Raw genomic sequence first — 27,369 nt, forward strand, 5'->3', positions numbered from 1 at the left:
TATGCAGCATTCTTATGCAAAAGCATTACTGCTGATTATGTCTTCCTAGAACCAATATTCAACCATATATATGGGGGGGGGGGAACGCATGTAAAAATTCTGTTCAAGTTAATGATTATACATTGATACACATAATAACAATGATTAATTTTCAACGCTCAATTTTTTCATAGTATATTAATATAGTTTTATGTAGTTCAACAGATAAACTTATGAAGTTCAATATTTATAATGTAACAATATATTAGAATTATAGCAATATAGCATCTTTACGAATTCTGTTTACACACACACACCGCACAACATAAAGACTAATATACAAGACAAAAAAAAATTGTACATCAAAATAGACGCAAAAATTTAAGATAACTTGAAACTTTTAAATGAATAAATCTGAATCAGAAATTTCAGTAAAAAAAAAATCAGTTTTTTTTCTTCCTTTTCTTGACATAAAAATTAGAAACTGTATATTTTTGATTGGCCAATCATTAAAATCATATAGACTAGGTTTGACTCACAAAAATAAAGACAGATTGGTTTTGTACAAGCTCAGCTTGTTGCTAGAAAATAAGTTTCTTCTCCAAATATTTTTTTTAAAATTTTCCATATAAACTTTGGCATACAGAGCAGTTTCTTCCCCATTTTTTCACTAACGCACTTTCACCCACAGAAAATATTTTCTTATACTGATTTTCCATAAAAATAGCATTTGCATTTTCAAAAAGTAAATTTAAAAATGACTACTTGCTGTACATATAAAAAGGAAATGCAATGAAAACTATAAAATGGGGAAATTACTGCATAAATAGCTGCAAATACATTAGCAAACAGTTTTGCAAAGCAAAACTGAAATTTTATCAGATACACTCACACACACAAATATAAGCATTTATAATTTGGCCATGCACATAGGATTAGAAATCCATACATGGTTCAATGAGACCAAGATAAAATATTTATTGATGTGTGTGTGTGTGTGAGAGAGAGAGAAAAGAAATATGTATACATATATATATGAACATTTTTCCCCCTTTAATTTTGACATTAGCTTCATAAAATGGACTAGTCAAGATAGCATTTATGTTGTATCTGTAGCACCAGTTTTGGACTTATGTAGGAATACTTTGATCGTTCCATTATAATCTGCACTCACTATCACATAGCACGTTGAAGCACCTAATTCTGAATTTGCACCTCGTACACTTTCATGCTGATCACGTTCTAACTGCTCTAAAATTATTGAAGGGTTTGGTGAAAAAACAGCAGACGTTACAACAGCATTGTGAGCTACAACAATAGGGAAAAAAATCATAAATTTATGAATTAAAATAATTATGCAATGCTTCATCAACACTGTATCGTATAAGATCATTTTTCTAATATTATCATAAACACAAAATTTTACCTTTGATTCGTTCCCAGAATTCATTTCTATCTCTACGAGAAGACTTGGTATAATCATGAAAAGTCTTCCATATATATATAAATTGATTCTCAGACCCACTGACGATATATCTTCCATCATGACTATAAAAAAATATATATACTATAAAAGAAAACCACCATGCATCACATTATTCCTTATCATTTCTGCAAATATCAAATAGGATTTTAGAAACCTAATTCAAAGGTGTTTTGCCTACACTTTGCCGCATTGTGGTCATTTCTACATGTCCATACATAAGCAAAATTTTTTTCACGAGGATTCTGCCTGTAGTCATTTACTTATGATTACCCAATCATAAGTGGCATTTTGGACAGAGGTTAGATTTACAAGTCTTAGCTGACATCCCGATGCGCAATGTGGATAGCACAGTAGTCATAATTCTAGCCCTATCGCGTTAGCCACAGATATATAAATTGTTAAATTCAATTCATTCTGTGGGATGAAAAAGAATTAAACCTACAATTGGAAAAATGAAGATATTACACCATGGTTGCATGGGTGAAATGATTTAGTAAGGGGAAAAAATTTCAGTTGATGCCAAAGGAAAAGAAAAACTTGAAATTAAAAGTGTGACAAAAAAAAGGGGAAATATATATATTTTTTAAGAACTTCAAATAAGAAGAAATTAATCTTTACACACAGTTTCTAAACACCATAGGACATATTTTGATAATATGATGGAATAGATAATACATATGATCAAATAGATAATATAAATGATAATAGATAATACTGAAGAAAGTAAATATAACTAAGCAATTACCTGAAACTGGCTTTGATTTGGCTGCTGAGGTTTACATAGCCTTTATATTTACAGGTCAATGAAAGATCTCTCAAATCATACAAACGAATTCGTGAATCATTAGAAGTAACCAGAATCTGTAAACATAAAACATGTATAAATAGTTGAGTACATTTATAACATACCCTGGATATAGCATATAATTTTGTAATCCCCAATTTTTTGCCAATTCACTTCCACATATTTTTACCTCTGTTATTATATACCTTGCTTAAAACATACACTGTGGATATAACATATCAAAAACACTTTCCTAACCTAGAAAATGATTCAGATATAACATGCTGCAAAGAAAAACTTGGAAAAATTATGCCAAAAAAGTGGTTTATTTGTGCAAAATTCATTGTATTCACAGGGGTGATATCTTGATGTATTCTTTCACAGAAAGTTTTGAAATTTTTTTAATAACAAAAAATTTACTTTAAACAATTACATTTACTACTACTAATACTACTTCTAAATGGTTGTATAATGAATCAGAAGTGAGTGCCCTCCCTTCTCTGGATCCAGAATACATAGCTTCCAAGAGCCAGAAATAATGGTTTTGCCCATAAAATATGGGACATATATTCACTGTATGCCCTTTGCTCACACTAATTTGCCCTTCCCAACATAATCTGGATCCGCGCCTGTGATAGATGGCTAGAAAGCGCTACATGTTAGTATGTATCTGTATTTTGTGGAAAATTTCTGATTTAAAAAAAAAACTCTTTACTCTATTTCTGTGAAAACTGCATTGTTGATGCTTTTCAAATCATTGAATTGCTTTCTCTGATACTTTTGGATCACCAGGTAGATGGTAGTGATTGTGGCAACTGTTGTGATCAAGTAAAAAAGAAATTTCGTCTGTTTTGAAAGCCTCAAATTTCTACATACAAATATAATGCCACAACAGGCAAAATGCCCAATGAGGTGGTTGAGTGACAGAAAATGCAACAGCATGTTGATTGATGGCCAAATTTATGAACATTAGTTTCTTCTTTATTAGTTAATTATAAATATGCCAACTTTGAATGAAAACTATTAGCATGAACCCAAATGTCAGTTAAATCAAATATTTGGTATATATCATATAACCTAATAAATTTTTTAAATTCCTCAGTATATATAATAACAAAGAAAAAAAATATATATATTCTATATTAAATTTAATTATGTGCTGCATAAGCTTATTTTGTATGCGACAATCTCAACAAGGCACTTTGTGCATGTGTACAACTGCTATATAAGATAATTACAAGAACTTGCTTAAATTATGGTTGCTTGCGTTATGGTGTCGCAGGGAATTTTTCTCCAATAGGGTTGTTAATAAATGGAATAGCTTACCCCCGGAGGTAGTAAATTGTAACACAATTGACACGTTTAAAAAGAAATACGATAAACATGTTGGGGTAAATCGAGAAGCTATCCATTCTTAGAATAAGACAACCATAAGTATTCTTTATGGGCATTGTATAATATTTTATCATGTGTATATATTGTTTGTAATTTGTGTTAATTGCATTTTTAATTGGGTTGCTGTATTTTTGAAACATATGACAACCATATTTTTATGGGCATCTTTTTATCAGCCACCTCGTTGGGCATTTTGCCTGTTGTGGCGTTGTATTTGTATTTGTATTTGTATAACACATACACGTCAGTTAAAACATACACCTCTTGAATCACCAAGGGAGTATGTTATAAGCAAACTCGACTGTGGGAATATGCATGAAGGGGATTAAAGTCAGAGTGATATAAATCAATTCTCATTCCGAGGAAAAGAAGGTTTTACTAGAATTACTGTCATAGGTTCCCATGTTAAAAAATTCACTATTTCACAATCTAGTGGAAAATTATTAAAGCTGAGACTTGGTTTATTTTTTATTTCAACAGTTTAACACGTCTAGATCACATTTCTGGACTTAAGTCAGAATTGTTGAAAATGTGACATACCACTCTTACTTTAACCCCTCTCATATAATCTAATTGAGATAAATATATCATATTCTGATATATGTATTTTTCGCATTATATAGTTTTTCTTACTTTCCTATCTTCACCAGGCATAGCTTCTATTCCACTTATTTTGCTGCCATCTTTTTTTCTAGCTCTGGACCTCCTAACTAGTATTTGTGTGTGGTACTTTAATTGCTACACAAATACAAAAAAAATTATACTTTTTTTATAAGCATACAGCAATAATTTTTTCTGAAACAGAATTACAATAACACTGTGTTGGAGATGGAAAAACCAAATTTAAAAAAATGTGCATATTGATCATTTACCTCAGTGTGATAAAATATGCAGCGTCCATCATAGGAGCCTACTACTGCAATTTTCCCATTTTCACAGAAATTTACAGCAGTTATGAGTTTTGTGTGCACATCAAGCTCATGCCACAAAGTCACTTTTTTATCGGGTATGTTCCAGAGCCTGAGTTTGCCATCCAATGATCCACTCAAAAAGTATCTATCATCCTTAAAACACCAAATTGAAAGAAGTGTCAAAAGTATGTCATAAATACTCATATGAAAATTTCAGTTTTTATATTAAAAGTACGTGAAATACATAGAACTTTACAAAATTTTCAAAAAAATATTCAGATATAAAATATTACATCTCAGTGTTCATAGTAATCATCTTAATATAAAAAACTGCACACAGGTACACATAACAATTACAATTTCATCTTTTTAAAGGCACAGTCATTTAGCAAAAAAAAACTTCACAAGGAGACTATATTTTTTTGTAAATAAGAAAACTTTTTGCACTATCTGCTTACGAAATAAAATGATCATCAACCTTCTATAATTATTGAGTATGTGTTAGTGATTAAACAAAATTTATACTTACTCTAGGATGAAAAGCTATTGCTGTTACAAAATCAATATGCTGAAAGCAGCAAAGACACTCTTGCCTCGACATGTGCCATAGTCTCACTGTTTTATCCATTGAAGATGAAAGGATGAAAAAATTCTGCAAAGAAAAAAACTTGATGAAAAACGACATAATCGATTAATGTATTAAATAAGAGATTTGTACAAGACTAACCTTTGACCATGACACATCCAGCAATTCAGCAGTGTGGCCTTTGTATCTACAGAAGGGTTCCTCCATAAAAGGACCTTTTGCTATTTCCTCTGTTCCTTCCTGTAAGCAGACAAAATAGATAAACTCTCATAAAACCCTTCCATCTATAATTATAATCATATATATATAAAAATATTACTCTTTGGTTACAGATTCCTCATAGCAATAATTTACATTAAATCAGATTCCATCTTGTGATGATAAATCCCATATAACAATGCTTTTTTATGGCTCCCTTGAAAATTGTTACACAATAAAAGTTTATATTGCGAGTAACTTGGTTTACAAGTACAATTGTCCCTCAGTATTTGCGGTTTTCATATTTGCAATCTGTTTCCAGTTTTCTAGAAAACGTTGTTGCTATTATAATTCTATATCTGAACATGATATAAGTTATACACGAAAAATAAATGCTTAAAAAATCTCTCATACAGATTTTTCTGGTGCTGCTGAAAACGTTTCTACAAGACCAAATATATACAAGTTCAAAAAAATTGACAAAGGTTGGGTTCATTGCAAAAAGGTGCAAAGTCGTTGCAAAGTAGCCCGAATTACAGAACCTCGTTATAAAGGACTAATAGGGGCTAAAGGATGTCTGTTTTAATGAAAGTTTGGTTTATAAAAAATAATTCTTGTAGGGTACAATGCAACGAGGTGCACAGTAGGTAGCAATGAAAAGTGTTTATTATAAGTATGTCAAATAAAAAACGGCCTTCAACATAGGTTGAATTGAAAAAAATGTGCACGTATACACTACTACTATACCATAATTGAAATAAAATAAAAATAAATTAATTGAGATAAAGTAAATTTAAAAATAAATAAAATGTACATTAATTAGTAAGTAATAATTAATTGTAAAGTAATAATTATTATTCAATATTCATCACTTGATATGATACATCATTTGATACATTTACTTCAACATTACACTATATACTGTCCACTAAATACATTAACTATTTGCATCGCCAAATAGTGAGTCAAAAAATTAAAACACTACTGTAAACATTTTTTTTCCCCAGTGGTCAATAACAGAGTATTTTCTGTATGTAGTTCACGCCCTTTGCTGCCTGACTTTCAGTAAATAATGTAAAAAATGCCAGAGTTATTATGCTATAAAGCAAAATTTCTGCAGTTCTTTGTAGGTTTTTGACAGCACCTGTATAAAACTTCACCCAACATTTTTTTCTCCTGAAAATGGCGACATTCACCTAATCTTCATCCTATTTTAGCTTTCTCTAAAATTTTCAACAAGGGTGTCTATATTAGTGGTGTAAGGTTCAGTTTGTACGTTGTCGTCTAGGTTTATGTAATCGTCAGCACTGCATTCACGGAAAGCAGCTTGCATGAAATTTTGTACAGCTTAGATATCATTTGGAAATTAAACTTTTGCAGTGGCTTCTCCCATAGAAAAGCCAGCTTTTCCAAAAGATTTTTTAACAATTTCAGGAAGTAACTGTCTTACCACATATGGCTTATTAAAATCACAGAAACAGTTTTTGCTAATGTAGGGGCAGGGGCGGATGATGCAGAACTCACATTGGCAAGCAGAGATTGAATAAAAAATGTTAATAGAGTACTTCAACATTTTGTGAGATTCCCTTGGCCTATTAGTTTAGGAAACATCTGTAGTGTTTGTATGAAATTTTTGTTAAGAGCATACAATTTTCCTTTCTGTTTCCACATTAAACAGGTTCAGTTGAATCCAGGTTTCACCGTATCTAACTTAAGACAGAATTAAACTAAGTTTGATAAAAGTTCTTTTATAAAATTTGACAAAAGCAACCAATAACATTATCTGTTGCATTTTCTGTCAGATTCAAATGTATCTAATAATCTTATTGATTACATTTTTCAAGTTTTATAAATAACTTTTATCAAACCTTTAGTGTAATCCTGGCCTTAGTAACTGTCTGTACTGTCTTATGTACTTTCTTTATGTGTACATCTTATATTATGTCTAACTATACATTTTTGGTGCATGTTAAACTATGTTAAGGTTACTAGGTTAATAAATTGACCATGCAATAAGGGAATAATTGTTCAGACACGAACATGCCCACTTCAGCATAATTGTGTCTGAACCTTGAGTTGCATGCAGAACTGTAGCAAGAAGATTGATTCTGCTAAAATAAATGAATTTGGATAATGAAAATTCTGAGAAATCTCAGATAGTGCCTGAATTTTTTTCTCCAAATTTCTCAAACCCTGCAGTAAATGTATCCAAAAGTGTCCTGATCTGTCGAAAATAATACCTTTAGCTATGTAACCAATGTTCAATTCAAGAACCCCCCCCCCCCACCCTCACATAAAGTTATTTTCTTTTCGTTATGACATAATGTTATTTTCGTCTCTTGATATTTCAATTATGAAAGTCTGATGTACCTGCATAGAACTTATAAAAAAGTAATGCAAACATGTAAATATTTTGTGAATAAAAATTCAGTTAACATACATTGGTTTACTTCTTCACAGACGCTTCAATTTATTTATACAAGAATTTGTGTTAGTGAAAAATTATTCTGTATTACAAATAAGCAATAATTTCTGTGGATATGCTTATCACATTACATATCGGGTATATTTGTTAAACTAAGGTCCATAGTAAAATTTTCTGTTCGTGGTTTTTTGTAACATTTTAATATGTGAAACTTGCATCTAAATGCTTTCATAAAAAAAAGGTAGTCAGAAGAATTATAAAAAAAATGTGTTTGTAAGATTCCAAAGAAATTTTTTTTTCACATTTTCGCTCCTAAAAAATTCATTTAAAAAAGTACTTCAAAATTACATATTTTAAACACTGTACTATGCAGCAATTTTTGAAATACATAAAAAACCTCAAAATAAAATGTTAACCTGAAAGCAACACATTTGCTTGGAAAACAAACAATTTTCCCCCAAAAAAACCCGGGTTTTTTAAGCTAAAAACCTAGTCCAGAAGGGAAAATGGGTACCTTCCCAGGGAGCAAATTTGGCAATCCTGGTTATAATATGGTTCATTATAACAAGGTTCTCCAGTGTTCCAATGCCTCAGGGATGGGGGAATGGTCTAATAAGCATGACTTATAAATGCTATCTGTGGAGCACCACATAATCACTATTGCCACATGACTACAAAAAAATAACCTGGTATAGTTAGCACATTAGTGCCATTTCTACAGAATCATATACCCACTTGAGCAAAGCAATGCATTGGGAATCCTATGAGCTTGCTACCTGGAATAGTTACGATTACTATAATTGATATTATAACTAATGTTGATTATTATGAAGGGTCTGGAATGCTTGCATATACCTTGAGTTAAAATGGCCCTGACATCAATTCTGATATAATGCAGACATGACGATGTTGATCAAGCTTATTAAGGTATGCAGCAATAAATCAAGTTAATAACAATTCAAAATACATTCGACCCTCAGTATTCACAAATTTCATATTCACAGCCTTTCCTAGTTTTTTTTGGAAAACACTGTTGAGATACTAATTCTCATATCGGAATAAAATATAAGTTGTACATGTTAAATAAAAATTTAAAAATCCCTCTTAAAGGTTTTTCTAGTACTTCTGAAACTATTTATACACGACTATTGTTTACATTTCTATAAAAGTGAAAAACTTGGAAGGAAAATTTGAAATACTGACAAAGGTTAGATTCATTGCTTCATTTCCCTGTTATTACGGTATCAATGAGTCTACAGTCAAATATATCAAGAAATAAGAACTTAAAATTTCATCAGTTGTTGCTATCACTACACCTATATAGCTCTGGATCCACATGTCTCTCACTTAGGAAGCGATGCTTTTCTGTGGGTGCGATAAAAAAGGTATGCAAGTTATGTATATGAGGATGATGTCACTCTTCGCTACCCATATGAAGGTTTTCAACAGCTGGCTAATGCAAAGATGAGAAAAGAGAGAAAATTCAACTTCCCCTGCAGAGAATCAAGCCTATGTCCTCTCATTTGCCGGGTGAGCACTCTAGATCACTAGACTACAAAAGAAAAGATTTTCAATCTTTCCTCAGAAATCACTAAACGGGACCGTTTATAGACGGTCGGATGTAGTGACACGATACGATCTTCAGATAAGTCGCCATTTTGTGGTAGTGTCAGCAATTATGAGCTTTGGCCTGAGTTAGGTCCGACCAGTCCTGTTCAGCACACACAAGCTCCAAAGAAAGATTGAGAATCATTGCCTTTGTATTAAGAGATGGTATTTTTTCGGGCCAAAATACATTGAGAAATTGAATTTTTTGGATGTTATGCCGAAACTAATATTTAGAAAGAAAAGTGAATTGTCTCCTCCAGGAATCGAACTGGGGTACCCTTGCATACCAGGTTAGCGCACTTGCCCGGTATGCAAGGGACATCGAGTTCGATTCCCAGAGGAGACAATTCACTTTTCTTTCCAAATATTAGTTTCGGCAAAACATCCAGAAAATTTAATTTCTTGTTCCCTTTGTAGTTTAGTGGTCTAGGGCACTCACCTTTCAAGTGAGAGAACATGGGTTCAATTCCCCACAAGAGCAGTTGAATTTTCTCTTTTTCCTAAATTCATCTTTGTATCAGCCAGTTGTTGAAAACCTTCCTAAGTTATATATTGCATAACTTGCACACAATAGCCATCATTATTTAATATGCAAATACATGAGGTATTGATGAAAAGAATAAGTCACATCTCCCAGTATTCTGTATGAACAATGAAAAAAAAAAAAGCTTCGACTACAAAACCATATTTTCTGGATTGTTAATGGAGAAATGTTCTACTGATGCAGAGAGAAAGAAATTAGAGAATTAATTAACAGCAATGAAGAAATCAACCGAGCAGGGATTAATCGAGCTGACTGCTTTTTCCGAGGCTTATTTCGTCCTGGACTGGAATATGCTGTAAGGTTTTGGAGACCATACCTACAGAGGGATATAGACTTGGTTGAAGGGGTGCAGACAAGAGCTATGCGTGTCCTTATTGGCTTGAGTTATGAAAAGAGATTTCATTTTTTGAATATGTTTACATTGGATGAATGCAGGTGTCACGGAGATATGATCGAAGAGTTCAAAATTTTCAACAGGACAGATAGGATGAACCATGAATTATTAGTACACCGTCAATCAACTGCTTTTACAAGGGGACACCAGTATCGATTGGTAAGGGACAATGCAAGCTTATGGTGTCGCAGGGAATTTTTCTCTAATACGGTTGTTAATAAATGGAATAGCTTACCCCCGGAAGTAGTAAATTCTAACACAACTCACATGTTTAAAAAGAAATACGATAAACATGTTGGGGTAAATCGAGAAACTATCCATACTTAGAATAAAACCACCACAAGTATTCTTTATGGGCATGGTATAATATTCTATCATGCATATATATTGTTTGTAATTGCATTTTTAATTGGGTTGCTGTATTTTTTAAATATATGACATCCATATTTGTTATTGGCATTTTTTCATTAGCCACCTCATTGGGCATTTTGCCTGTTGTGGCATTGTTTTTGTATTTAAACCAAAGTGATACCTTATAAAGATGATCAAGATCGAGAATTAGAAAACAAGTTTAATATGAGCAAACATAGCAAAGGTTTCGTAAGTTTAAATTGGAGGTGGATCGTTTCCATGAAATAGACCCACCTACGGTACATTTTGTACATGTAGTAGAATTGGTAAAGGAAGCCTTGTTAGTATACTTTAACAAATAATTGGAATTTAGAAGAAACAACTGACGCACATTGTGTTGTTCTTTCCAGATAGCATCACCTTGAATTATTGGACAACTCCCCACCCCTTCTACTTCTTCCACACAAAGCACATACTTCAAAAACAAAATTCCCAAAAAACAAAATTTTAGGGTTTGGGCAATTCTCAGATTTCCTCTATTTGTCATCATGACTGTAATGTAACTGCTGAGAATACGGAGGGACAACTGTAACACATTATATTTCACAATCATCACGGGCATCTTTTTCTCAGCCACCTCATTGGGCATTTTGCCTGTTGTGGTCTTGGTATTTGTACAAATAAACTATTAAATGACCTTACCTCTTTTACAGCATCTGAATTTGGCGATGACATACAACTGTCTTGAGAAGGTGTAGGTGAAGATTTGCCTGCAATGATGGGTACAAATTATCATAACAGTAAAAAAAACAACATAAACAGAAACATTAATAGTATCACACAATAGTTAGAAAAGAACTAAACATTTGATGGACAGATATCCTAAAATTAGTACTTTACAGTCATGTCATGATTTGTTGATTTGATAATACATCATTTACAACTGATAAATATACATAATCAACAAAAGAAAAAAAGGATATGTGTGTATTTTTTTTTCTTCAAAATCTCAGAAGTTAACAGTATGCTACATAGGAGTTGCTATTTGGGATCAGTTTATATGACACTAAATTTGAGTTCATCCATTTCAAAATGGAAGCTTCATCTACAGAAAACAGTGGACATAGTAGTGATAAATGGACATAAAAACATAAAACTATACCTTCTGCATTGAACTTATGTTTCATGTCATCAAAAAACTTGAAGGAGTCTTTCAAAACCCATATTCGAAGATCATGGTCTTGACCAGCAGTTGCCTAAGAATTTGGAAATTTATTTATTACACAAACACATAATAAATTAGCTTAATAAAATATACTTTTTTATCTTTATACTTTAAACTGCTTCCATCACTTATAGATGATGATCCCGCCTAAGCTAATAATGTCATTTTTTTTTTAAGTAGGGGTGAAACAATTTAATTACTGAATACCATGAAATTGTTGAGGAATTCAGTAATATATTTCAGAGATAAAATTATATTGAATGTAGCAGGGGTGGAAAATATAAAAATGTTTTTTGCAGCAGAAAAAATGATTTTCGTAGGAAGAAAAATGTATTTTTGTAGCAGAAAGTTATTAGTGTTGTAGCACAAAATTCTGACATTAAATACACTGTTTTAGCAAAAGGGATATATACATAGGGTAGCGTATGTATTGTTTTTTTCAAAGAGGCAAAGGTTTCATCTTTATTTCTTCTCAATAGGGGTTAGTTTTCCACTGCAAAAGGGAAAACCCATAATCTCACTGGGGAGGAAATTCTCTTCAATTTTCAGAAAGAAATTGTGCATTTTTTGAAAGACTCCCTGATATTTATATTTTACTCATCTTCTACAATACCAAAAAATAAAAGCTAATCTACTTCAAATTTTTTTAAATAATTTTAACACAATAAAAGTATGCATATGCATTTATAGAATTTTGAGAAAACAGAACCAAGTAACCACTCATTTCAAAAAATGACTATAGGAGTCATTCAAACTAGATTCTTCGTTAGTAAAGTAATTATCTTTCTTGTTTTTGCCACTGACACAAGTTCAAGTTGTGTTTTCTTATTTTCTTATGCCCTCTTTAGTACAAAATTTTTCTAATGACCTTTTATCTCAAGTAGAATAGTAACCGAAAATTCTGATGGTTCTTCATCAAAAGAAATACTTAAAAATCAGATGCGAAAAACTAGTGCCAAATGTGGAAAAAGGTAAAGTTAAATCAGGGTTTGACAAATTACAAAAAAAGGTGTAGGCGTTAGATTTTTTTAGTGCACTAAATATTATTTTTTCACAAAAAATTTGTATAAAATGTTTCATTCAACTTTTCCAGGGCACAGTGACTGCCTTCAGTACTGATAGGTATGCTAATATAAATTTAAAAATTTTCTTATTGTCTTCAGATTTCAATTTAGCAACAAAACATAGAAAATAAAATTTTTAGGGGCCAATACCAATTTCTTAATCGCCACGGTGGCCTTGTACCTGAGATTTGTCAAGCCTTGAGTTAAATCAACCAAAACCGCTATAGTAACTGCCCCCCCCCCCAAAAAAAAAAAACTGAGATGAAAAAACTGTGATACGTCTGAAAACAGGACCGCATTGGTACTAGCAGTTTGGCGAATTTAGTGTTTTCCTCACCCTTATCGGCATGATTTGGCGTAATACGATATTTAGATAAATGAATTTTTTGGAAGTCTGGGAGATAAGATATGAATTCTGGAGACTTGACAGCTATGCCATTGTATTTGTCATTCTTTCTAGACTCTCCCGTTACATCAAAGCATTTTTCGCTGCGCATAGCAAGACAGCAAAAATCAAAGTCAAGAACTCATCAATCAACAGGATCAATTTTTTTCTGGAAAAAAAATAACTGGGTAAACCACGATTTCTGTTGCATTTGAGGCAGTGGTTCTCAAACTCTTTTTATCCTGCGGCTCCCCTTGCTGTCATATGTCGTCAGAACCACAGGTGCCAAAACCCAGGGTCCCAAGCAATACAACTCTAAAGTGATATTGGCTCAAGCCACTGCCCCCACATCCTGAAGCAGAGCTTCTAGGTTGGAATCTGGAACCTTTCACGGGGCCACTTCATAGTGAGTTTATAGCATAAAAAGAGAAAAAATGAGAATCATCCAGGTCCCCACCCTTTTGGAGGGGCCATGGGTCAACCCACTTATGGCCTCAAGAAAATAAATTGCAGCACCTCATTATTCTTCCTTTTACAAGCAAAAACACACGAGAAAACAAATGACAAAATCAAAAAATTTGTTTTCACATCATAACACATTTTTAAAGTTTCCTAAAGGAAAATTTTGTTTTTGGGGCAAGATGTAGCAAAGTTGAATTTTTTTTTTTTTCAGTGGTTTTGTAGCAGAATTTAGCAGACATCCGAAATTGTAGCACTTTGATGCAATTAGCAGATTTTCCACCTATGATGTAGTAACATGGCTATGATATCCAACTAGTGAGTCACCATGTAGCCTCAAGATCAGGCAAGGGGTGCCATGAGATATTTAAAATTCTTATCACGTAAGAACGCAGCAAAGGTAAACAGTTTGGGAATCTCTGATTTACAGCTTTATGGTAATTTCAACCGGTGTTGAAAGAGTTGAATTTGTTTGGTGAAACTAGTACAAAGATATTTTGGGTGACTGAACCTGATAAAGAAATGTTAGCATTAAATACAAATCCTTTTTTTAAAAGGCAATGTTTATAGTTTTTACTTAGTTTATCAATTGAAGCTTTTAAAAAGTATTTCTCTAATAATAAAATTTTCTCTGGCAAGTTTAGTAAGGTTCATATAATCTAGTTCGACCTTCAATTTCTTATCAGGATCCTGGTGAATTCTATTAAATTTATGCCTCTAGTAGCACTTTTGGTGCAGGATCTGAAGAATGAAACTGTAGGTAAAGAGTTATCTTCACTTATCCCGTGCAGACCCCAGCATTGTTTTTTTTAGAATTTTCAAGATGTTTTTGCATTATTCATACTAAAAAAAAAATACATTAAATACATAAATGTCAGCAAATTTTATGAAATTTTGGAGTTTTATAAATAAAGAAATAATTCATCTCATTCAAATTTTTTCAATCGAGATGATGCAGAGTATATTTTTATTCCCATACAATTTTTTTTTCCAGAATTTTATTGCTAAATTTTATATAATACATCACATTTACCCTAGATGCACTTTCTTTAAAATTCAGCTTTAAACTGAACATGGGAGGTCATGGGAATGACATGATGTCATTCATAACGAGTAACAATTGTTCTAAGTCATCTTTAGAGCCGTCCTAAAGCATAAAAGTATAATCCATGTATCTCTGATAAAATGAGAAGGGCACGATGTTCAATGGACAACTTTGAGAGTAAGCTATCGAAAGTCGTGCCCTTCTCATTTTATTGGAGATATGTGGACAATACATTTGTGCTTTGGGACAGCTCTAAAGATGACTCAGAACAATTGTTACTCATCCTGAATGACACAGACTCCCACGTTCAGTTCCCAGCTGAATTTGAAACTAACAATGAACTCTTTTTCTTGGACGTATTAGTAACTAACAGGGTTTAAGCTGGATAAAAAATTCCTTTTGCAAAAAAGCGAAAATGGGGGGGGGGGAAGCTTTAGCAAAATGCAACAATGCTAATGTAATGATTGATGGTTGAATGTCTACTCGTTGCGTACCTCCTGTACGCATTTTTGCGAAAGTGGCTATTACTTTTTTCGCATTTTACGATTTTCTTTTGCATTTTGTAAAAAATGCAACCATAGCTTAAACCCTGGTAACTAAACAGAAATCACATTTCCAAACCTCGGTCTATTGTAAGCCTTTCTCTGTTTCATTACCACCTCATTTCAGATCTTGTCATACCATGCAACAGAAACTTTCAGTGTTTCATACTTATGTCACGAGAGCACTTAACATCTGTTCAGATTGGAACACATTAGGCCATGAACTTGAAACCATCAGAGCAACTGCGAAAGACGGGGGTTCACCACTAGGATTGTGGATGAAATAAATAGAAAATTCTTGAAAGAAGGAACCACAAACAAGGAACCACTTTAGAAAACATTACAGAGAAGTCACTCAAAGAAAGCGTAGTCATACCCCAAGATCCAATACTCTCACTGAAGATCAAACCGGTTCTTAAAAAGTTTAATCTAGCAACCATCGATGTGTCTACTAAAAAATTGTTTCATGCCCCCCCCCCCAAAGATGCTATATCACGGAATAAACAATGGGGCATCTATTACATTCTATGTGGTGATTGCCCTCTTAATTATACTATCTTGATTATATAGGACAGACAAGGAGACCCATAAAAGCAAGATTAAATGAACACACTTGCTGTGTTAAGAATCAGGAATGTGAAAAATCGATCATCACCGCTCACTGTTGGCAAGAGGGCCATAGATTTAAATTTTAGGAAGCAAGAGTTTTTCACAAAGTCCACAGTTGATTTAGATTTCTACGAAGGCACATATATTCAAGTCTTCAAAAATATACTAGTAAACGATAATAAATTCACACCACCGATCGCAACTAAATGGCTTAAATTCATTTCAATCAAGAATTCTAAGAAAATTCTAATAGACCAAACGGGTAGCACCATTTTGCAAGCATCCAATCAGGATACTGCAATGACATCACACGCAGGTTCTCAGCTTCATTCAGACCACTATGTTTGAAGTGAACAAACAGTTTCCTGCTGAGCAACTGAGAATTAAGATTTGGTATTCAACACATGTGGGAAACTCAGTCAGCATGATTAGTGGTTAAATATTTTTCCTCTGAAGACGACGCCCATTGGCGTCGAAACACATTAGGATTTTTTATGTTTTCCGTGTTAATTCGTTAATTCGTTAGTGTCTTCTTATAACATATAGCTTGAAACAAAATTTAACTTGCTGGTCGAACATATTATTTTCTAGAATATTTTGGCTGATTAAACTTTTTAATTAAATTTTTCAAGACACAAGAAGACTAAAAAAATGCCTAATTAAAAAAAAGAAAAAATACAAAACAAATAAATGATAGAAAAAAATAAAATACAGTATAATTAAATACACTTATTATTTTTTTTAAAAATTTAAGAATGTTATGGAAAATAAAATTCTTACAAGAAGACGTCCACATGGAGAAAATTTCATAGTCCAAACTGCTCCCTATCATAACAAAGGTATATCTTCAAATGGGCTATCAGCATATATACACACACACATATATAGACAAATATATAAGAGAAGGGATAAAAGAGAAATTTGAAAAGCTTATATTTAAAAAAATTCAATCATGAAAGGAGTATTCAGCAATACACCATATGCAAACTCAGAAGCATACACAATTTTTTGAAATGAAAAATGCACATTCTTCCAATTCAAGTGCATCCTGGAAACTATTGCTGAGATAGTGATGATTATTCAGTATTAATCAAATGAAAACTGTTTGGTCTGAATCTATAAATTTCAACCCATGGGTGAAAGTCATTTTCTTGACCCAAATAGAAGCAGTACGTTTCTTTCAATGAACTGAGGTGTCATCAAAATGTTCAAAGCATACTACACATGACATTTGTTTGTACAGATTTGAAGGAATATGAGAGTTTTTTAAGGACAAGATTGGCACCACAAAAGCAAGTTCGATTTTGGATGCCATCAATAATGAAATAACTTTTTTCATTCTGCAGGAATAACTTCTTCTAAACTAAGCACAACAATGTTATATTGCCAATTATGGGTAATTTAATACCCTTTATATCCTTTCAAGGGTGAGTTGAGCCAGAAGTGGGTTTCCTTAACAGTGTGTGTATGTAATATTGTGTTAGAAGTTAATGCAGCTATCTGTTGTTCAAATTGCAAATGAAGTGCAGGATTAAATATTTGTACAATTTTGGCGTTCTTCAGGGTATCAAGCCACTGTGCCCTCACAATGCGGGTGAGTACACTAGACCTCCTATATATTATTCACGTGAGTGTCATTTCAGTTAGGTTTCACTGTATTTATATTTTATGTCAGAGTTTAACTTAACAGATAAAAGCTGTTTTATCAGTCCATATTCTGAAAATTTTTATTAGTTTGATCACCGAATGTGTATTTCGACTTACTAGTAATGTTTTAGAACATATTTGAGTAACATGGCTTTATCACTGAGCTTTTACAAAATAAGTGGGCTGAAATATTTCTATATACAGTGAAAATCCTATACAACAATAACTGCCTATACAATTATGCTGATCTCTGGTTCCGATGCACTTTTCATAGTGTTAATGTATTCCATTCTGTAAAGGTAACTCTTTGATAATGATACCATACATTTCTTTGATGACTTGTGTATCGTTATATAGGTTTTTTTACTGTATTTTTCAAATGTAAAGTTTTATTTAAAAACAAGCTTGAAAATTAGAAGCCATTGTAACAATATACAGGCAAAAAAATATATTTTTTTTACCAGCATAATAAACTACTGACTAAACAAAAAGAATATACAGTAGACTCTCACTAATCTGGCACATATCAAACCAGGATATGCCGGATTACCGAAATGATTGGATTACTGGAAGTTAGTTGGCAAAGCCCATTTATAAATAATATAAACTTCTGTGCATAGACATGCAATGACAAGTTTTCCTCCTCTGCTCAAAGAAAAAATGTCCAATTACACAACAGGCTTGGCAATGTATATCTGGATTATCAAAAGTTCTACTGTATGTACAGTGAATCCAGTCTAAGACGGACACTGTATGAGACAGTAACCTGTTTTGAACAGAATTAAAAGATATTCCCATCAACGATTAACGCTTTGACCTTTATAATACAGAAACCTGTCTAAAATGGAACATAATTTCAGTCTTTTGACATTCCATTTCATACAGAGTTAACTGTATATTAAAAGTTCTGGAAAATTTTCTCAAAATTACTTAAAGATTATCAAAATGAATGCAATATTTAATCAAAAATAAAATTAAGTAAAAAATTCTGTACTTACAATATGTTCTCCTGAAAGCTCTTGAACCAATCTTATCTTTTCAAATTCGCTTCTACCTTTGTCCACTGATTTCAGTTTGTTTGAAACTTTGACTTCAATATTAGACTTTGCATCAGAAACTATATCATCATCACTCACTTCTTCTTCACCTCCGTGGCGGGAATGATGAACTTGAAAGAGCAAAAAATCAGTTATATAGGGGTGTAATCATTACTGATTTACCAATAAAATTCAACAGAACAGGATTCCATAAAAACACTTGGCTCACCAATATCGTTTTCATAATCAGATGCATATAAGTGCTGCCAAACAGTTAATACTAACACATTAAAACCTCCACATGATTAATAAGTTTAATGAGAGAGGGATTGTTTTACTGGAGCACTCATCAAACTCAATGCCATAGATAGCAAAATTTGTGCAAAAACCCAGCCTTGTCAAAAACTTTTTTTTTTTGCGAGTAAAATCACACCATATGCATAGGAAAAAAAAAACTTTTCACGTCAAAAGTTTTTTCTACTAATGTCTACATCTGGAATGAAATCTACAAAGAATGTTAACACATGGTTTGTTGCAATTGAAATTATGGAATAACGTAAAGTTGGAGAAAGTGTCAAAACTTGTTTTATTATTTAAAATTTTCAACCGAAAATTACATTAGACAAACTTAAACAAAATTAATTAGACAAACCTAATTAAGATGAATTTTTGCTCTATACAAATTAAATTTTTGTTACGCAGAATAGTAATAGGAAATAATAACTATCTAAATTCAATAAGAACATGCATATCTGGAACACAAATTTAAGGCAAAGTGAAAATTGCATTTCAATTGTGAGAAAAACCAGATTATTCTCTTCAAAATTTCTCTCTAGAAATGTGTTACAGTAACTTTTAGTTTACCAATACTTCTACAACAGTGTTTCTCAACCACCGGGCCGTGACATCAATCGTACCGGGCCGTCAGAATATATTCATTACCCTTTCATTTTTCAAAGCATTTCCATGAATAACTAATTGGTATATTTCACTCTATTATGGTAATTTTATTATTTTAATTTTTCAGTCTAAAAATCATACAAGGGGAAAGATGAAAACCCTCCTCTAGAGTTCCAGAACAAAGGCTTCCAGCCGCAATTATAGAATCCCTCTTCCCCTTATCGCACTGAAAATCCTTCGTTTTGTTGCTAGACCCAAAGAAAGGGAAACATGTCTCTGGTCCTTCCTCCCCTCGAAACTAGTATTTTTTCTTCTTCTGTTGTTTGCATGTTCACGGTTTGCCATTGTCGGCACCACAGAAAATGTCCTGAAGGCAATAATGCCATCCACTCTGTATCCCACATTCCTTGGAGACTGGAAAAACATCTGTGCTACTCGCGCAGCCGCATAACTTCAAAAGGGAATAATTGTGAGTGATTAGGAATTTCCGGGCACAATTATAGAAAACCACCTTCAACCATTGGACCCGTTATTTATGGCCAGTGGTAAAAACCTCTAGCAGTCATTGTAACGATTTAGTATGTGTTCTCAGAAACGAACGAAGTATTTTACATATGCGTGGCAAATGTCAGCGCCTAATCAGTGAAACACTTGCTGCACACAGAAAATAGTATATTTTGAATTTGTCATCAAGGTGCACATAACTACTGGTGATAACTCAAATACTGGGGTTTTTTTTTCAAAAACGCAGTGAATTACGTTGCGAGGGTTTTTGTTTTGATTTATTTTCCAGTGTGGATAGGTTCACAAATCTAAATTTTTGTTAAAAAATAGAGAAAAGTTTAAGTTTTAGAGTAGAAAAATCGCGATCAAATTTTTGTAATTTATCAAGTTACGCAATTTTACATAAGCATCTATCGTGAATATACCGAAAAGAGTGTCTCACCCAAAACTGAACTATTTTCTGCTCTTCAGTGGACTTTTTTATGGTGAGTTACAATATATACATTTTTATTTTATATCATTACCTTCTTTCTAGCTGAGATTAAATACAAAGTTCGATCGTAAGATATATTTTACACTAATTAAGTTATTTAAGTAGTGCTAATAAATAAGTGCTGCGTCGATGTCAGCACAAAAAATTCCATTGTCCACTATGAATGAAAACTTCGTATTTTTACACACTATGCGAAATTATTCTATGAAATTGAATATTAATATATTTTTAGATTGATTTATGTATGACCAATTGAATCTTTTAATGAGGTAGAGGCACCAAAATGAAGAAAACATTGAGGGGGGGGGGCTGAAAGTTGCCATTTGTCCCGTATATACGGTTTCAAGCCCTTATGCAGGAGAGGGAGTGGATCGTTGCATTGTATATTGATTATTGGTGGCTCAGCCACGTCGTAAAATATATTGGGGCGCTCAAACAGCCTCAATACCCAGGTTCCGGCACCTAAGCAATGAGGATGTTTACTGCAGTTGCTGATAAAACATTTCGTTTATGTTTGTCTGCACGTTATTAATACTTTACCGAAAAAAAAGTTGCATCACTCCATAAGATAATAATGGATTCAATTCATTAAATGTGTTTAAATTAATTAATCAACTGATTAAAAGGGTTTAAATTAATTAATCAACTGATTAAAAGGGTTTAAATTAATTAATAAACTAATTAAAAGGGTTTAAATCTATCATTCAATTAAAGAGTGATTTAATTAATTAATTGATTAAATTAGCTTTTAATTAATTAAATAATTAGCTCGCAATCAAAAAGTAATTGGTTGTTTATTAATTATTAACTTATGAAAGAGTAAGCTATTCCAGACCGGGCCGTAGACTCATAGAAATTTGATTCACTGGGCCGCGGTTCCCAAAAGGTTGAGAACCACTGTTCTACAACCTGTAACACTTCCCCCCCCCAAATCTTACTTTAATAATGAAAAAGATTACCTTATTTACCTAAATTTGCTACAAGAGATGCTATGATTTTAAAAAATAGATTGAGTAAATTGACTCTACAATAGATAGACTCAACATTTATCATTTAGCAACAGCAGAAGAAAAAAAAAAGGGCTTTTCCTTGTGAACTCTGAATACATAAGATGATACATCTGATATTCTGAATGCATCTAATATATATGAATAATTCACTTAATTCTATCCCTTTTTTCATTAATTTGAAAGTTTTTATATACTTCTAAGAAATTCATGTCATTGAAGACAACAAAGTAATTAAATATGGTACAGTGAAACCCTAGTTTTATGTTTCCCTGCACCATATATTATTTTTCTGAGATCTCGTCCAATTTTTAAAACAATAATGAAATTTTTTTTTGTTTAACATATTGTTCATAGATTACTTTCTGATTTGAACATGTTTTGTACATGTTGAAATTAACTTTCCATTTTTTAAAAAACATGTGGTGCAAATAAGGTTTCTATTCAATCAAAGTACTGAGTCACTTTTTATATATGCTATGAACAAGTACTTCAAATTGTCCTGCTTCAATTGTCTGTAATAGCCACGACAAACTATTATGATAAGGAGGTAGAGGTCATGAAATATTAACCCTCTGACTGCTCAATTATTTTTTATCAAAATTGCTTAAAAAATTTCATATTTTTTTATTAAATATTTCAAATCTACATGTATTTGAGAGTTAAAGTATGTAGCACATTTTTGTAACCAAAATTTTTTTAATACAGATTTCATGCATAAGCACAGGCTTTCATAAAAATCAATTTTAAGAGTAATCATATAAAGACTAAAGTTCTGAAAATAAAAATATTGATTAAATTATGATTTACTTTAAATAGAGTACAAATGTAAAGTATGCATGTATACTAATGATAATATTCAATATTTACACAAATTACACTAGAAATTAACTTTAGTGTGGTAAATTTAAAAAAAAAAGGGGGGGGGGAAACTGGGTTCCAAACAAAGTCCTATTCCACGTTCTTCGCACCAAATTTGTGTTTTCGTGTTTCTTTGTAATTTTTTTTTTCCAGTTGCAGTTTTTTCGGAGCAACAAACAGCACACTGTCTGCTAGGCTCTTTTTTTTATGGATTAGGAGGTATATGGCTTGCAAAATGAAGAGCTGTCTGTCAATCTTAAAGGATTGAGAGTAGAACTAGGTCTTCCAGGTGTACCACAATCAGTTAGTGAATTCCATGCAAATACAAGAATTTAGGCAACAAGTCACCTGTTGACCAGAACATGACTCAAAATCTAAATATTGTAGACCATGCATTATCAATGATTAACTGCGAGAAAAAAGTGGGATGTGCTTTTAAATAGAGGGGAAAATTACATATACCCGTGAAAATTGCGAGATGAGTAAATGTTTTTTACTTTTATGTTACCTGTGGAAATCGTGACAGCAAATCTCGCCACAGAGAGCAACAGGCCTACAACGTTACATTAATTCAATCATTACACTTCACTCAGTTAGAAAAATTGATGGCAGCACTACACAGAACAAGCATTACACAGTAACAAACTTCACGTTAGGGTCACAACATGTACATGCACATTCTAACATGTACTAATTCATTACAAATTCCGCAGAGGAATGTGGACGAGGCATGTGTGGTTTAGTAGTTTTGCAATTCAACTTAGTTCAATTTTTCAAAAATATTGAAAGAATACATGGAGCTAAGCCATATTTTAATGCCATGTTGTTTTTATTTACTTAAGCATAACTTCAAAAATGATCTTAGGTTTTTCTTTAATCAAAAACTTTTTTTTTGAGTCCACTCATTTTGAAACAGAAGAAATATGAAAGATTCCTAATGTGTAGCACTGGCTTACCACAGATTTTATTTCTTTTTCACTCACCATGTTGGTTAAATTTTCTTGCCACACCCCCATAAGCCATAGAAGAACAACCCTTCTTTCCCAACAGTTCAGCAAGTTAATTCCGATTTTAAGAGATCATTTTTGGAATGTTCTGTACTCTTGTGTTAATTTTCAGAAACTTGTTTTTGAATTTGTTATAACTGAGTTTTCATTTCATCACATCAGATTTGGCAATACATTGTTCCGACATAAACTTACTTAGGGATTAGAAAAATTGACATTATAACAAGATTTTCAGTATAGCAGTATTCATTAAAACGGGATTCAACTGTATTTAATCAAAAATTGATATTATTGGTATACCCTACAATCAATGTACCCTCATATATGATATAAAATCCAATCAACAACAAAACAAAATGAAAAAAATCTTGCAAGATTTTCGAAGTTGAATGATTTAGATTCATTTTTCATAATTGAATAAAATTAAAATAACTTTCCATTCAAAAATTTTGGACAATCTACACTGTTCAAAACAATTAGGGGAGCACATGGTTTTAACAAAATTACTCAAAGATGTATACCGATAAGTAACATAAAATGAATCATCCATAATTTAAAGCCTAGCAGGAAATGGAAGAAGAAAACTTCATATGCAAATCAAAGTTCATGACGTCAAAAACCAGAAAAAGGAGATAAGGGCAGAAATCGGGATGTTGCAGAAACGTCTGTTTTACTGCCGTAACTGTGAAATTCGATTGTGCAGTATTTTTTTTTGAGACAAGGTGACTTGAGGATGTCTCAACAACATGATTTACCGGAATCCATGGCATGGCGTGTTATAGGCAGACTGGAATCCGGGCAAACACAACGTAGTGTTGCGGACGCCGTTGGAGTCACCAGAAGTGTTGTTGCAAGGCTGTGGAATCGATTCCAAGAAACAGAAAATGTTAGACGTAGACCAGGGCAAGGTCGGCCACGTGCCACTACAGCAACTGATGACCGGTATATACGGTTAACAGCCCGTCGAAACAGAACTGAGAATGCTACGCAGCTGCAAAGACGGTTGCTCTTGGCAACAGGACGAAGGGTGTCCAGCCAAACAGTACGTAATCGGCTTCATGAGGGAAGGCTCTATGCACGTAGGCAAATGGTCTGCATTCCATTGACCCCACGCCACCGTGCAGCCCAAAGAAGATGGGCTGCTGAACATCGAGATTGGGAGCAACATGATTGGAGCCAAGTGCTGTTTACAGACGAGTCTCGATTCAGTCTGGAGTGTGACACCCGACGTGTTCTGGTATGGAGGGACAGGGGCACTCGAAATAGCCCCGCATTCATTCGTGAAAGGTCACAATACAGACGAGCTGGTTGGATGGTATGGGGTGGAATCAGCATAGGCGGACGTACGGACCTGCATATCATTCGGAATGGCACTTTGACGGCCCGAAGGTATGCAGACGAGATACTGCGACCTCATGTCATCCCTTACGCTGGAGCCATTGGAGATTCCTTTGTTTTCCAGGATGATAATGCCCGACCGCATATAGCTCGTCTGGTGGAGAACATGCTTGACGCTGAAACAATACAGCGTATGGAATGGCCAGCGTGCTCTCCTGACCTGAATCCAATTGAGCATGTTTGGGACATGCTCGGACGACGCATTGCTGCGCGACCAAGGCCGCCTGTTACTGTCCGAGACTTGCAGAGTGCACTTCTTGAGGAGTGGAACAGTATTCCCCAAAGTCTAATCGATAACCTCATCGCATCCATGGCAAACAGGTGTGCAGCAGTCTTAGCTGTTCGAGGAGACCACACGCCCTATTAAAACTCATGCATCATGTCTAAACAGTACTTTTTTTTATTGTTTACATGTAACCAAATTGTTGCCCTAAATCATCTTTTCATGTTTTTTCCATATTTTCAAAGAATTAAAGCTTTATTCCAAATTTTTTTACGTCTTTTTTCTGTATTGCGCATTGATACGTGTGTACTATCCATTGTATGCCAATACGTGGCTGCCTCGCACGGTTTTCTTCACTTTTTTGCTTGCTACCCTAATTGTTTTGAGCAGTGTACATTTAAATTTATAATTCTAATTTAAATTTTTCATGGCATACTAATTCAAATTGTTTGAAAAGTTGTGTTTCCCTCACAACCTAGATAAATTTTTTTTCGCTTTGTACATTTTTTTTCCCGTTGGTTCCACAAAGACTTAAAACAGGAATTCTGCTATATTATGCAACATATACTTTTTATAAATATAATAAAATTCACTTTGAGTGATAACACAAACGTATAATGCAATTAAAAAAATTACGTACCTTTATCAACAACCACAGTCCTGAGCTTATGGATATTATTTCCAATGTTTTTACCAATAAGTTTGCCTAATCCCTTCCTGAAAATAAAAATGAATTTGATGAAATGTCCTTGCATATATTTTGAATAATTTATAATCAATTTAAAAAAATGTGATTTCCTTCAAAAAACATGAATTACTTATTAAAATTCAAGACTAAATATTCAGTAATTTTATTACAATTGAATTTAAACCAAACTCTCAAATCAGGAAAGATTTAATAAAGTAAATTGATTCTTGATCCACAAGGAAAAAAGTGGTACCTTTCTATTGCACTGATCTTTTTTGCATGGTCCAAATAATGTACATATCAAGTTTGAATAAAATAAATCCACCACAACAAGTGCTGTTGTCCATAAAAACGTGTTACTTTATTATACCACATCTTGTATTATCGTGTATATATATATTTCTTTTTTTTTGTTTCTTTTTTCAATTTTTTACATAACAGTTCTTAGATTACACAATGGTTTTTGGGCAGCATAAAGCGTGAAAATGGATGTAAAAGAAACATGAAAGATAATTTCTCTCCATTAGTATATATAACCCTACCGTTTTTAGCAGGTGCCTTTGCAATGTACAATATCCATTTTAGATGGGAAGTAATGGCAAACTATGTAATGAAATTCTACCTGCTTATACTCTAAAAGCCATAGACCATAGTTCTCTTTGACCAAAAATGTTTCAACTAAATGACGAGTTTCTTTCTGAACACTTCATACACACACTGAAAATGCATATTCAGATCCTAATCTTGCATACCTCTAGTGTGAATTCGTGATTGAAAATGGAATGATATTAATGGTTTTTTAAAAAAAACATATGACTGTAGGTATTTTCTAACCAGGAAGCAGCAAATTTTTTGGGGGGATACACAAGAGTGTTTGAAATCACTTAATGATAAGTTCTTTAAGCACTACCTCAAATATAGCATGGAAGACGGACGAGCAGATTTTGGATGTTCAAAAAAGCACCTACAGCAAGTTTGAAAACACTTATATTAACACCGTGGGGGGTCCGCCCCCTACAAAATAAAGAAATAATAACTCACGTTTTTGTCCACACACCACTAGCATCAAATATGTCTGTTTTTCTAGAGCCAACGCTCTCTTCATCTGATTCCCGTTCTTTATCCAGATCTGTATTACTATGCAAATAAATTAATTGTACAGTTTCATCAATAAAAAACTAAATACAAATATATATGCAAATACAAATACAACGCCACAACTGGCCAAATGCCCAACGAGGTGGCTGAGAAAAAGATACCCATAAAAATATGGATGTCATATATTTCAAAAATATAGCAACCCAATTAAAAATGCAATTAACAAAAATTGTAAACAATATATACACATGATAAAATATTATACAATGCCCATAAAGAATACTTATGGTTGTCTTAATCTAAGTATGGATAGCTTCTCGATTTACCCCAACATGTTTATCGTATTTCTTTTTAAACGTGTCAATTGTGTTACAATTTACTACCTCAGGGTAAGCTATTCCATTTATTAACAACCCTATTACAGAAAAATTCCCTGCGACACCATAACCTTGCATTGTCCCTCACCAATCGATACCGGTGCCCCCTTGTAAAAGCAGTCGATTGGTGGTGTACTAA

General features: G+C 33.0%; 1 protein-coding gene across 1 annotated transcript in view; it reads right to left on the reverse strand.

The window, feature by feature from the left end:
* Window positions 1-437: 437 nt before the first annotated feature.
* LOC149067464 (WD repeat-containing protein 44) overlaps window positions 438-27,369 on the reverse strand; it is a 69,762-nt gene continuing 42,830 nt past the window's right edge. The window contains exons 9-21 of the mRNA XM_089252730.1: window positions 26,797-26,892; window positions 25,708-25,784; window positions 18,636-18,805; window positions 16,771-16,815; window positions 11,824-11,917; window positions 11,364-11,431; window positions 5,283-5,381; window positions 5,085-5,207; window positions 4,517-4,708; window positions 4,278-4,382; window positions 2,211-2,326; window positions 1,406-1,527; window positions 438-1,287 (exon numbers count right to left, since the gene is read on the reverse strand). Coding sequence (XP_089108856.1) covers window positions 1,079-1,287; window positions 1,406-1,527; window positions 2,211-2,326; window positions 4,278-4,382; window positions 4,517-4,708; window positions 5,085-5,207; window positions 5,283-5,381; window positions 11,364-11,431; window positions 11,824-11,917; window positions 16,771-16,815; window positions 18,636-18,805; window positions 25,708-25,784; window positions 26,797-26,892 — 1,516 coding nt within the window. The 3' untranslated portion in view covers window positions 438-1,078. The remainder of the gene's footprint in view (window positions 1,288-1,405; window positions 1,528-2,210; window positions 2,327-4,277; window positions 4,383-4,516; window positions 4,709-5,084; window positions 5,208-5,282; window positions 5,382-11,363; window positions 11,432-11,823; window positions 11,918-16,770; window positions 16,816-18,635; window positions 18,806-25,707; window positions 25,785-26,796; window positions 26,893-27,369) is intronic.

The sequence above is a fragment of the Pholcus phalangioides genome, unplaced genomic scaffold, assembly GCF_987345545.1.
Source record: "Pholcus phalangioides strain wild (caught in Gottingen) unplaced genomic scaffold, Ppha-v1.0 ptg000030l_1, whole genome shotgun sequence".
Lineage (NCBI taxonomy): Eukaryota > Metazoa > Arthropoda > Arachnida > Araneae > Pholcidae > Pholcus > Pholcus phalangioides.